Raw genomic sequence first — 12,760 nt, forward strand, 5'->3', positions numbered from 1 at the left:
GAACTTTACCGCACGAAACTCGTATTTTTAAGATGTCTAACTCTACCCCTCCTAATTCAGAGGTAAATTCACATTAAACAGCAAAAAAAATCGCTTATAAAATGAAAAGTTTCCACTTTTGTACAATTCATCCATAATTAGTCTTGAAAGAAGTAATAACTTACTAGAAAAAAAGCAAACCATGGGGGGAAAAAAATTGATTCCAGTGGGGTTTGAACCTACGCCCCCCCCCCCCCCCCACCCCTGAAAATTGCAGTCAAAGTAGGTTTATGGTAGGAATTGAATACTCTTCAAAAAGGAGATACTCTATTACGGGTCCAATACCTTAAGCAATTAGCAGATTTCAATTCTTGGAAACGAAAACATATACTTTAGACAAATTAAGACAACGATACCTCAAATTCAGAACTGAAAGCCTCTTGCGTCTGCGTTATAAAGTGGTCCCCTTTTTGGTTCCTGGCAAAAGAACATAATGGGAACAAACGACAATGTTCGGTCCATGGGTCATCCGTGGAGCACCATTGACGTAGTTTACCTCCAAAGGTAAAGCAACGTACACAGTCGCCTATACCTAAATGTAAATGTACAAGCGCATTTAAGGAAACTTTAAGAAAATGAGGAGAGGGCATGTCAGCAAGTTCCTTTTTTGTTATTAATACAATTTATTAAACAGAGTTTCTACAATATAAAACTACAAGTTCTTTAACACACCTGTAAAGAACAAACCAGCTTTGGCCATCTGCTCTGGAGTTTGTTTAATCTGGACTGGCCAGTTTATAAATGATGAAACTCGAGCGGCAACTGTCTGGTACTCAGGATACTTTAGTTTGTCAGTCTCAGTCCAGCTTTGTTTTTCTGAAAACAAAAGCAATATTTAGTTTGCATTTAATATATAGTGTCAAATTGTTATGGGGGCCTCATTCAATATTTGACATCGAAAGAACTTCAAGCTCACGGAAGAGTCTAACAGTTTTATAACTCTTCATCACACACTCAAATCAATCAAGCCGCAAGTATTATTTGTGTTACTGTAATCGTTTGATTTCTAGTTAAATGCAAATACGAATCTGATGAAAAGTAATACCAGGAAACATCTTTCAATTATTTACTTACGTTTGTCTTGGTCGTGTCTTGGAATGCGTCCCTGGAAAAGAAATTTAGCTTTTATTACATAAATATAAAACTACCTATTATTGTACTTTTTCTCATTTTATTCATTGCTTGATAGACTTTCATGTCAAAAGAAATATCAGACTGAATATGTTTCCTCCATATAACTGTAGTTTTTAGAAAAAGTGTTTTCTACTATTGACTATTATCCTCAAAATGACATCAAAAGTTATTGCATACATTACCACAGTGTTAATGTGTTGGTCCTGGTGATCAGACATGCGTACAGCCGACGAACGTTGCTTAAGCACTGAACTTGACCGACCATTTGAAAACGAATTCAAGTTCCGTTCTTCGTTTTTTTCGTCTGATTCGTGTTGAGGGACTTTATCATTATTGTGCACATTCGCCATAATAATAAATCATATATTCATAAAAAACAGTTTGTATATCTATAACTTTAACATTTTGTATCTAAAATCACTATTATGAAACGTAGTTGCACAGTAATATATCTAATGAAATTTATTTCTTTATCTTTGAATCAATGATGAATATCTTCCCCTGTCCAAAGTCCTTCGGTTTAACATTGGATGCGACCCGTCGTGTCTGCTGGTATACTGATGACGGGCATTTGCTTCGAAGATGTTTGTTGCAACTATATGTCTTAATTCTTTACAGTAAGTAGTTAAACTTCGGACAGCTAATTGTTTTATATGCAAACAAATCTTGAGGTCTTTAGAACTACATACCGGTGTCACTGACACCAATGATCCCATTGTCGCCAGACCCCCTTTGCTTCATTGCAAATAAGTTCATTACCATCAACTAAATTAACGATTAAATATATTTTACATTAATCCACAAACAGGTATATTGTCCATCAGCTATAGCTAGCGACTTCACATAGGTGAATCATAATTTACACATCAAATGTTCATGTTCGCAGCTCCTTTCCTGATAAAAATATATGTATGATGTACACTAAACGTGAAAACTTCTTCTAACGACGTTAAACTCGTCATAAAATACAAAATGAATTTGTCAAAAGTGATTTGAAACGACTAACGTTCTCAACAAAAGAACGCCTACGCTTGCTTAACCTTTCTATGTTCTGTTAGACGTTGAATATAACAGAAAGACTAACATATTCAAAGTAACGTAAATATATCAATATAATAGTATTCTCACAATACCTGTACATATTACGAAGTCATATGATCCGTTATCTTAATTATAACATTTAGCAATATCGCTTTCTTATTTCCGGGTATTTTGGGTTTAAAGAATTTGAAAACACTTCCAACATCATTTACTGAAAGATAATGTCGAATTAAATTCCTTTCTAGGACAATATTCGCAGCAAAAGAAACATAGATATATGTCGCTTTTTGGTTGGTTGGATTCTAAACAGCTGATGTCTCAGTCATGTGACTATAAATAGACTTGATTATACGATTACGATGCAAAAAAATGAAAAATAGAAAATGCATACGATTAAAGTTGCATAATATTTTTCAAATTATTTAAATTGATAAAAAATAGCTAAATGTATATAAAAAAAAATCCTACTAAACAAGAATGCACAGTTTCGGGTTGGAATCCCAATTACTGATTAAATTTTTTTCAGCTGTGGTATTTGTAAACACAGATGACCTATACTGAAGAAGGAAGTATTAAAAATTGCAAAATGCAAATTAGATTATAAGTAAAGACTGAGCTGGCTAAAGGGAGCATAAACCTCAGTCAGTCATTCATAAGTGAAGTAAACAGTCTTCTCTCGTGATTCGAGCTGTACATAGAGACGACTTGTTTTCTCTGGTTTTAATGCATTGAACATGAAATTGATCAGCCTTGAGATTAGAGCTTTACGGATCCTTTTAGACTGGACAATGATTACAAAACAGGACATGCAGTTGCATTTCGATATACTTAAATTAAGGAATCGAGTAGTTTACAAACATTCAAAAATAATTCCTAATGTCATTTGTTCATGTGACAGTTCAGTTTTAAAATAATTATGTTCTTCCAGTTTATACATTATAATGATGCCATTTTTTCCTTTTATTTTATTTTTTGTTGTTTGTTTATTCTCCTTAATATTCATATAATTATGTGAGTGTCTGCTGGATGGATAAATAGATCGAGTACATTACAGACATTTAAAAAATAATTTCAAATGTCATTTGTTTATGTGACAGTTCAGTGTTTAAAATAATTAAACAATTATGTTCTTCCAGTTTATACATATAATGATGCCATTTTTTTCCTTTTATTTTATATTATTTTTGTTTGTTTGTTTGTTCTCCTTAATATTCGTATAATTATGTGAGTGTCTGTCGGATGGATAAATGGAAAGCTTTTATTTAATACATTGTTCATTGATGCACTTTTTATATGATTTTGTGAAGTCGTAAATGTTTATATACATGTATATTGTTGTTGTTGTTAACCGAAGATCATACTGAAAATAAGTTTACGTTTCATTTTCATATTATGTTCCCTTTGTATGTTACCTTCATTAAATAAAGATATTATATTACATTATTATTATTATTATGCCATTTTTTAAAAAAACAACAAGAAAAAGTAGATCTTACAAATTAACAAAGGAAGTAAAGTTAGACTTTACTTGACCATGAATATCGATGTTAAAATGGTTTCACGTTGCGGCAGGTTTCGATGTCCGGGGTAATCTCGAGTACAGTAAGTAATATGTAACAGTACTTTCAACGCTAAGTATTCCTGATCAGGCGTGGCTTGAGATGCGTTTGGAAAATGCTACTGCTATTTCATTTTAAAGTTGTTTACGCATAAAATAAAAATAGAATCCGATAGCAAGTCATTAATATGTGAACCGCATATAATTGAGGATTGTCTATGAAACTGAATCTGTGATTCATTTTGTCTTTACGTCCCGGTCAATTTGCATTGTTAAATATTTACAGTTATCTTAGAAATCGCTGGTGATCACTATTAAATTAATCATAAATTGAAAGCCACATTTGACTTTTTCAAGTTAAGATTTAATTAGGAAGTTGATTTATGAAGTTTTATATTTGATGGGGATAAACATGTTTAATATTGTATCTGTTTCGCATTAACCCATGCAATAATAAATGTATATTTGTGGAAAATTTGAGAAAGATCGATTAATGAAAACATGTTTATATTTCTGGAAGCAGAAAATCGTACCCCATTTTTGTAGCATTTCATGCCTGTATAATTTTCCAATGCGCATGTCAACGTGGGTTTACGTAACAGACAAATCATGTCATTCTAATTCTCGAAATGTTGTCAATGTTGTCAATATCAAAATATTTTACAGGTTTTTGCTATTGTATCTACAGGTATTGATGTCTTGTTTCTTTTCACTTGTTTTTTATTTGTGAAAAATGTCCATCAGATATAGTTTTGGCGATAATTATTTTCCTATCTGTTCATCTCTTGGCGTTAGCTAGTAGCTGTAAGGAGAATCATAAATGTACAGCGTAACTTATTTGAAATCTATGAATGATTGTATGTGTTTAAATTTTAAATATGTTATTATTCCTTAAGTCAACTAAGGATAAGAATTCGTCAAATTCAAAACAAGAAAAATCGTAAACACGTACAGAATTGATACAAATAAATGTGATTGCCGTTATGCTAAAAGGAAAAAAAATGATATCCTATAGGTTGTTTTTGAAACAACAATGTCGTGTTTTCCTTCCTGTATGCTTCTATGTCTGTATTTTGTCGTATTAATATATGCATGTGAAAAGTAGGCCAACATAATGAATCATAAGGAAGTTAATGCTTATCACACGCAACAATGCATTTTTTTAAACATAGAGACCTAGTTATCAGACCTCTCATGAAGATATTTAAGAAAATAAGCTTTGAATAACACATAATAGGTAAGTTTTTTTTTTCGTATCTTGTATATATTTCTCGACGTTATTTCATATGTATGTAAAATAGAGAATATAAATGCAAAATCTTAAAGTAGTAGTTAAATTAAGTAGTTGGACACGATTGTTTACTTCAAGAAACCATTAAAACATACATGTACAAAGTAAAGTATACCAAATGCCATTTTTGTTTTATGTCCCCACATTTATGTGGAGGCATACAGAGTTGCTGCTGTTCGTACGTCCCGAAATTTTTGTGTGTCAAACTCCTCTCATACTATTAGCCTGATTTGCTTCAGACTATTACAGATGAATTATTTTGACCAGTGTTATGGTCGTTTGTTAAGAGACAGTAAAGAAATATTGAGTGCTCAAATGGGTTTAAAGCAGAATAAGTGAAGAACCTTGATATGACATTGCGCAATGTGGGGGGCATCAGTGTCCTATGGACAATTTTCTGATACTTATTTGAAGATGCAATCACAGGGCGCATCCACTGTGTAAAGCTATTGATAATACATTTTTTGTAAGCATTACCACTCTCAAAAGAGAAATTGAAAGTTACATTATGCTATACCAGCAAAATTACGCGTATCGATTTCGTCCCTTAGCTAGATTCAAGCAGTTAATATTTTAATATGTGAAGTATATTACACTACTGAAGGTTTAAGCACAAGTGTGGAACCTATTGTCACAAATAGACACAGCCTATTATAACTATTTGCGCTATATATAGTGCCAACTCGTGGGAGGAAAATTTTAAACCAGGAAGTAAATTTTGTTATATGCTCAAAATAGCTAAATACAAGGACACTGTTTAGATCAATTCATTGCGCAGTTTATAATTCAGACATTTTGTTTGTATGACATTTTGTTTGGTCAGGAGAAATTTGTTTAAAAAATTGGGTATCATTTGCTATTTTCCTTCCTATACAATATACTAAAACAACATACGAAAACTATTTGCATTTCTTACATTTTGTAAGAAATGCAAATAGTTAGCGCTTTGTTTCAAGACTGATCTGATTATTGTTAGAGTAACTTCGGTATTTGTTCGTATTTATGTAATGTTAAACCTGTTGAAGTGTTTATAATTTTACAAACATAAAACGTTAATATGTACATTTTAGTTCTGTTTGGAGGGGTCATAATATTTATTTTTGTCATAGGCTACATTGATTTTATTTGTATTTGAATTTCAAATAGTAAATTATTACTTGTTAATGGTCTTTATCTAATTTGGTATTTAAGTCGAGATCAACAGATATGAAATAATTACATATTGCTTGAATAAAAGTGTGTTCTATGTTCCCTAAAATTTACTCCGATTAACTATTCATTGTTAAACTCTTGATTTGCAGAATCAAAATGTATCTATTTTTATAATTTCTCAAATAAATTTGATCATAATATTCTAATGAATTGATGTATTTTACGTTTATTAAACTGAAAGACAATGTTTGGTGTAATATTTGGTTTCCTACAATTATCTGTCTACAAACTAATCATGTTTACCTTTATCTTGTTCGGTTGTTTTAGAAATTCCCAATATTTTCTATCTACTTTTGATATGACTTAAGGTGAATTCATGTAAATATCGGTAATATTACTTTCGTTCAGCCAACACAGTATTATTTAATGCAAATAATGATAATTACATAAATTCTTAACTTTGATGTTCCCAGAATAATCTTATTCTGTTTCGTTTTTCATAGTTTTAATTTTTGTTCTTTAAGTTGGTTTTTAGGTGAATCTTAAATGGTATATTTGTTGGAGTTATTGTAATTGTACACAATCTCTATATCAGTTTGAGAATTTATCTCTTAAATACATTGTAAATCAACTTGAGTAGTGCCCGGACGTGTTTATGTCATGTTTATAACACTGGTATCTTTTTTCAGGTAAATATTCACGTATATTATGTCATCGGTTAAAGACGGAAATATCATGTATAAAATATGTAAGTCAATAGAATGGTAGCAATACGGAAAAAAGACTGGAAGTATATCGCTAAGTCAGACTTGATAGCATTTTATAAAAGAAAATACCTATTCAAAAAACGTATCTATGATTCGAGAGGCTTGTGTCGTGCAGAGTGGGGAGTGGTCAAGAAAGCTCAACATATGATTGCTCGTGACATATGTGAAGCATATTACAGTCATTTGTATACTAGTTGCAGTGATAGTTCACATCCTATGCTAAATAAGCGAACCCTAGACCGAGGGGGATGACTTAATTTGATTATATACTTGATTTTAATGTGCTAACATATCATTGATCTTGTAGTATCAAAAAGCTGGTCAGGGGCTAACACAAATAGTGCAATAAAACACGAATTGTACGATAAATCGTTATTCATAGTACTTCGCATGCATGTTTTCAAGTGTCACGGTATGGCTAACAATTTTGTAAGAAACGAATACCCACAACAGGTTTCAACTGGTCAAGCCAGCCAAGACCGAATTGAAATTGCATTTTCTAATGGAGCATCGTTCTCTTCATTTTCCGCAGTGGATGGTTATCTTTTAAATTCTGAACAAAATTTTGTCAGAAATGGTATTTTAGATGTAACTGGACAACGGCAATTAACATGTGAAAATTCCACGGAACCAGCTACAGCTATGCGAATACCAACGCGACCAGCAAGACATCCAGACTATATAGATTACAGTAAAAGACTTAGATCCTACGCCAGATGGACGCGTTCAACTCCAGGTCCAATCTGCCTTTGTGATGCCGGTTTTTTCTTTACCGGTATGTTTAATATTTACAAATAAGCATTTAATGATACATTAATTTAAGAAGCATTTAGAAGCACTTTGTATTCCAGGAACGTATAGATCATAGCCGTTTCCTCTTTTGGTTTTTTAAATGCCTTCCGATTTTCTGTCTGTGTTATTCCGGTATTAATATGACTGACTCGTTACAATAATATTACATTTGTTTGATAGAGAATGTATATGCTTTAATATTACCATTTCGTTTTTAGATCAAGGTGATTTGGTACGTTGTTTCCAGTGTGGTATTGGTCTTAAAGATTTCTCCGAAGGAGATGATCCTCTACTAGAACATGTACGATATTCAGGAGATTGCCTGTACCTCCTCGAACATCTGGGAACTGTAAGATTGTCTGCAATAAAGGTAGAATATTACATTCTTATAAGCATTGCGCATATCAGGCTTATTTGGTATTTGTAAGGCACTCATAAATTACTCTCTGCAGTGAAGATATAGCGTTCATAGGGAATTGATACTTAGTATCTAGGAGTAAGGTCTAAAACTACTGTTTACTGACTTTGACAATGAAAAAGCAAATTTGTGTCAGTCTTGTTTGCTATAAATATAATGAACGAGTTACTTCAAATTACCGTTACTATACCTATCAATAACACTAGGTATGAGAAATTATGCCTTTTGTCATGGCTGTATTTATAACCCCTCCTTCAAGTACATTATCTTCAGGTCAAGTGTCAGTCAGAGCAGGCAGAAGTTACTGAACAGCAACGTAAGTGGTTTACATTTGTCCAGTAATTGTGACACTGTATTATTTTATATAGGGATTGCAGGTCATTTATCGATAAAAAAAATCCTTTTTGTATTATCTTGATGAGGAACTCAAAATAATAATGTTTGTTGTTCTATGTATTATGAATATAACGAAATTCGCATACGAAACGAAAGATTTAATAAATTTGAGGGCTATTTAAGTGGAAACATTTATTGTTATGGTTTTAAATATTCATATAATTGGTAAAAACGCTAAGGCAAAACTCCAACAGGAAAAGCTACGTTCAAAGACTGCGCCGAGAAAATCAATGATTTCCGCTGATTCGAATCTAACAACCCGTAGATATCATACTTGTTTGCAAGTGGCACGCAAACCTATTTCTCAAGAGCAATGTAGAGAATATAGAGTTAATAGAACAACTTCTTTTACATACAGGTTCAAATGAGCAGTGTCGACATCCTCAGTATCAGACCTATGCAGCCCGCCTTTCATCCTTTAGCGGATGGCCGAATTATCTGCATCAAACTCCTGAAGAGTTAGCTGAGGCTGGGCTGTATTATACGGGTAATTAATTTCGTTTCTTTTTAACGATTATAAAATAGTTACACTTTAGAATTTTTGTTATATCTTGCAAAAATGTTTAAAAATTTATTTCTTATAGGTTCTCATTATATAAATAACTGTTGAAAGTAAAATCATTTGATGACTAGTGGGTAGATTTTAGTAGAATGTCGTTATAACTGACTGTCATAAGTAAAGTGCTGTGTTTACAATTATTTTACATTCTGCTAAAAGTATTGTGTTTGCTGATTTTGATTTAAATTTAAACAAAGAAACAAATAAATTTAACGTTAAAGATATAACACGAAAGGAACATCTTCCATGAAAAACCCTGAATCCAATTTATCCATATCGCACCCATACATAAGTATATGAGCAGCGCCATTAGAAAACCAACATAGTGCTTTTGTGACAAACTTGGATTCAGACCAGCCCGCGCATCCGTGCAGTCTGGCCAGGTTCCATGTTATTCGCTTTCAAAGCCTATTGCAATTAAAGAAACCGTTAGCGAACAGCAAGTATCATGACCAGACTGCGCGGATGCAAAAGCATTATGTTGGTTTTCTCATGGCGCGGCTGATATATCTTGCACTTTAAAAATGATCATTGTGCTATCAATGAGTAACAAATCAATGAGATGTAAGTTAGCTCTGTACGACGTGGCATGAATCTAGAATGTACATAATTCAAACGATCAGCCTGAATCTAGCTTGTAATTTAGTCATACGTTGTACTTCTTTAACATTTTTAGGCCTCACATAATCTAAATGGTCAACGTAAGCTGAATGCAGTCAGCAACGTAACCAAGGACTAACTAATTAACATTTTATTTAAAATATTCAGAAAGGAAGTTTATGTATGTAGTTTATGAACCTTTTTAGGATGATAAAATGTATAGCTAGGGTGTTCAGAATATACTTATCTAATGGTATCTTGTAGCCCTCCGCAATATCCCCACTCACAACCCGGAAAAATAAACGGTATTTAAAACCAAATAGAAGGTACAAACCACATGAATTAAGGCTTGAAATATTTGTTCATATTTGTTCAAGTTTCCTTCGTTTATAAACAGGATTTGAAGATCATGTGCGCTGTTTCATGTGTGATGGTGGATTACGGGGCTGGGACACAGACGATGACCCGTGGACAGAACATTGTCGATGATTTCCAGCTTGTCAGTTTGCCAGGGAGAAGAAAGGCAGTGACTTTATAGCGCTTGTTCAGGCTTCGGCAGAATATGGCGCAGAGGTAAGCAAAATAATAATTCAAAATTGTTGTAAAAAAAGAATGATATTGTATGTTAATACAAATATATAACATAGGTAACAACAAGAATGCTTACCGCGTAATACATTATTTTCTGTAGGAAACAGAAAACACAACAAACGCGGAAGGTACTGAAAGTCAAAGGCTATCAGGCGCAATGGACCAGATGACGCTGCGGGATCAAGAGTTACAGGCTGCTCTGGGTGAACATAAGAGTGCATGTCTAGAGATGGGATATGAACTGACAGACTTGAACGAGGCAGTGGAGGATTTAAGAAATATGGGTTAGACTGACATTACTTTAGTAAATTAATATTTACGCAAGAATTATAAAGACATTATCAGTGTTCAACTTAAAATTGTCAAATATACATATTTCTACTACTACATATCTAGAGGAGGAGTATATATTTATCTTTGTTTGAAATGGTTGTTGTTTATTATTTGAAACTGCCTTTAGTCTTTCTGTTGGATTCTAATTGAGCTGGGCTACATTGTAATTGATTTTTTCCCTGTTATATGTCTCTTTAAATCGATGTTAAGAGCAATTTTCTGTGAAATAAATTTTAGTTTAGACAGTAAGTAAGGCAAAGTCAATTTGTAAAACATGGCAAAGACAAAATTATAAAAACATTTTCAATAAACTCTTGATATTAAATTATCTATTTAACTTGTCGGAACCAATGCTCTGTGCAGAAGCGTTTTAATAGAAATGTTCTAGGCGTCTTGGAAATAACATATGCTCATGCAAGTAGAGATGTGTCTTTTTACATTACCCGCATTAAGTAGGAATTAAATGCAATGCTTCCCAAACCATTGTAGATACTTCCACCATTTCAATTGTTTAAAGCAGTTAACTTTTTGTGTCTATGGGAATGAAAGAATATAGATTTATATAGATTTATTAGCCATACTTACAGTTAATTAACAGTTTCAAATTATATATCTATCTACAGGTACTAAAAAACCTAATATAGAAGAGATACTTGACATGATGGGGGTAGTAAAAGAGAGAAAACAATGTCAACAGAGAGTTATAGATCTTGAACAGCGTGTCCGTGGTAAATAGTGTAATAGATACATTTTCATTTCTTATACTATCTTACGTACGATTAAACTTGTTCCATTTATATAACACCCTTTTCACAAATACCCTATGATCAAAATGTTATACTTTCAAACAGTCTAATCATACGGGGGTGCACATCAGTCTGGTGGTGTGTTTGTGCTTTTATCATTATATTTGAATACTTTGTTGCAGTTTTGTTAACTTGATATATCTTATGGCATTTGATAAACTGTATAAAAATGTTTTATTGTATGCATTACGCAAGGTGTATAATTACATTGGACATTGTCTATGAGAAGTCTAATTTTACGATACATTTTGTAGTTTTATGTTTTACAAAAACATGTTATATTTCAGAAACTCATATCGAAGAAAATCTGCTTCTGAAAAGTTTAATTACTTGTATTGCGTGTGGTAAAAACAACGTTAATGCATTGTTCCTTCCGTGTACTCATCACCGCATGTGTATGGAGTGTGCAGAACAACATTCACAGTGTCCCATGCGCGATAGGTATATTAGACAAAGGATCAGGACCTACTTGGCATAATGATGACCAGAATTGTGCATGCAAAACGGGTTATTTTGGTACAGGATATATCTGCATAAAAATGCGTGTACCGACATGATATGTGACAGAAATAACAAAACAATGACTTTTCCATTTTGTGTAGACAACATCAGTTGCGAATTTATTGTGTATAACTACTAACATAATGAATAATCTTCAGTGGAAATATCCACAGAAAATTAGACGATATGTTTTCAGAGTGATTAAAATGGGATGTTCTCAGTCATAGTTTGATTTGGAACAAATTAGCATATACTGCGTTCAATTTATAATTTGAAGCATTATACAAAATTTGCATAGATTGTTTTATGCATCCTTTTTCTGGAGCATAAATAACACTGACATATAATACAATATGTTGTTCTCTACTTCAGAGTATTGTTGATTGGGACAGCATTACTTATACAAACAGTGTATGATTAGACAAGTTAGATTAAATGTTAGTCAGGTACTTTGAACATTCTATTTCCTCTCTACGTGTCTCTGTATTTTATGATTTTTATTTCAGTACATACATGTAACTTGATTTGATGCTTCAAATGAGTTTACGCATTTTGATTCTTGCTGTCAACAAAACTTACTTTTGTAGTAATAATATTTGAGTTTTAATCTTTATATATTTTCAGTTTAGAAATTATGCTTTCAATCAAACTCTAAAATAAAACATGTATAGAATTTCAATCTGGTAAACATAAGCAAATCAAATATTGGAGAACAAAAATATAAAAAAGTAAATTTGGAAGACTGCCCGCTAGCAAAAGAATCAAGGCAATTTAGTTAGATC

At 32.5% G+C, this 12,760-nt stretch overlaps 2 protein-coding genes across 4 annotated transcripts; one reads left to right on the forward strand and one right to left on the reverse strand.

The window, feature by feature from the left end:
- Positions 1–395: 395 nt before the first annotated feature.
- On the reverse strand, positions 396–2,467 carry LOC128554891 (baculoviral IAP repeat-containing protein 7-B-like; the record flags this gene model as incomplete). Of its 2 annotated transcripts, none has more annotated exon segments than XM_053536223.1 (4): positions 396–565; positions 727–855; positions 1,114–1,144; positions 1,356–2,467. In XM_053536223.1, coding segments are annotated over 4 exon segments (498 nt in total), but the record flags the coding sequence as incomplete, so codon positions are not given.
- A 2,452-nt stretch (positions 2,468–4,919) lies between these two features.
- LOC128554892 (baculoviral IAP repeat-containing protein 7-B-like) lies at positions 4,920–12,529 on the forward strand. Of its 2 annotated transcripts, XM_053536225.1 has the most exons (9): positions 4,920–5,009; positions 6,905–7,757; positions 7,993–8,144; positions 8,466–8,508; positions 8,947–9,075; positions 10,145–10,320; positions 10,439–10,622; positions 11,295–11,399; positions 11,765–12,529. In XM_053536225.1, the coding sequence occupies exons 2-6, from the start codon at positions 7,373–7,375 to the stop codon at positions 10,234–10,236; spliced, it is 801 nt and encodes a 266-aa protein (XP_053392200.1). In that variant the 5' UTR covers positions 4,920–5,009; positions 6,905–7,372; the 3' UTR covers positions 10,237–10,320; positions 10,439–10,622; positions 11,295–11,399; positions 11,765–12,529. The 2 variants fall into 2 exon arrangements, with proteins under 2 accessions (XP_053392200.1, XP_053392201.1); XM_053536226.1 differs by lacking the exons at positions 8,466–8,508; positions 10,145–10,320; positions 10,439–10,622; positions 11,295–11,399; positions 11,765–12,529 and having other exon boundaries at positions 8,947–9,076.
- The last annotated feature ends 231 nt before the right edge of the window (positions 12,530–12,760 follow it).

Source organism: Mercenaria mercenaria, unplaced genomic scaffold (assembly GCF_021730395.1).
Source record: "Mercenaria mercenaria strain notata unplaced genomic scaffold, MADL_Memer_1 contig_843, whole genome shotgun sequence".
NCBI lineage: Eukaryota > Metazoa > Mollusca > Bivalvia > Venerida > Veneridae > Mercenaria > Mercenaria mercenaria.

Excerpts from the sequence above, each read along its gene's own strand:
- LOC128554892 (XM_053536225.1), top strand. The coding sequence starts at position 7,373 with ATGCATGTTTTCAAGTGTCACGGTATGGCTAACAATTTTGTAAGAAAC. Across the intron at positions 7,758-7,992 it reads TGCCGGTTTTTTCTTTACCG|ATCAAGGTGATTTGGTACGT; the intron begins GTATGTTTAATA and ends TTTCGTTTTTAG. Across the intron at positions 8,509-8,946 it reads AGAAGTTACTGAACAGCAAC|GTTCAAATGAGCAGTGTCGA; the intron begins GTAAGTGGTTTA and ends TTTTACATACAG.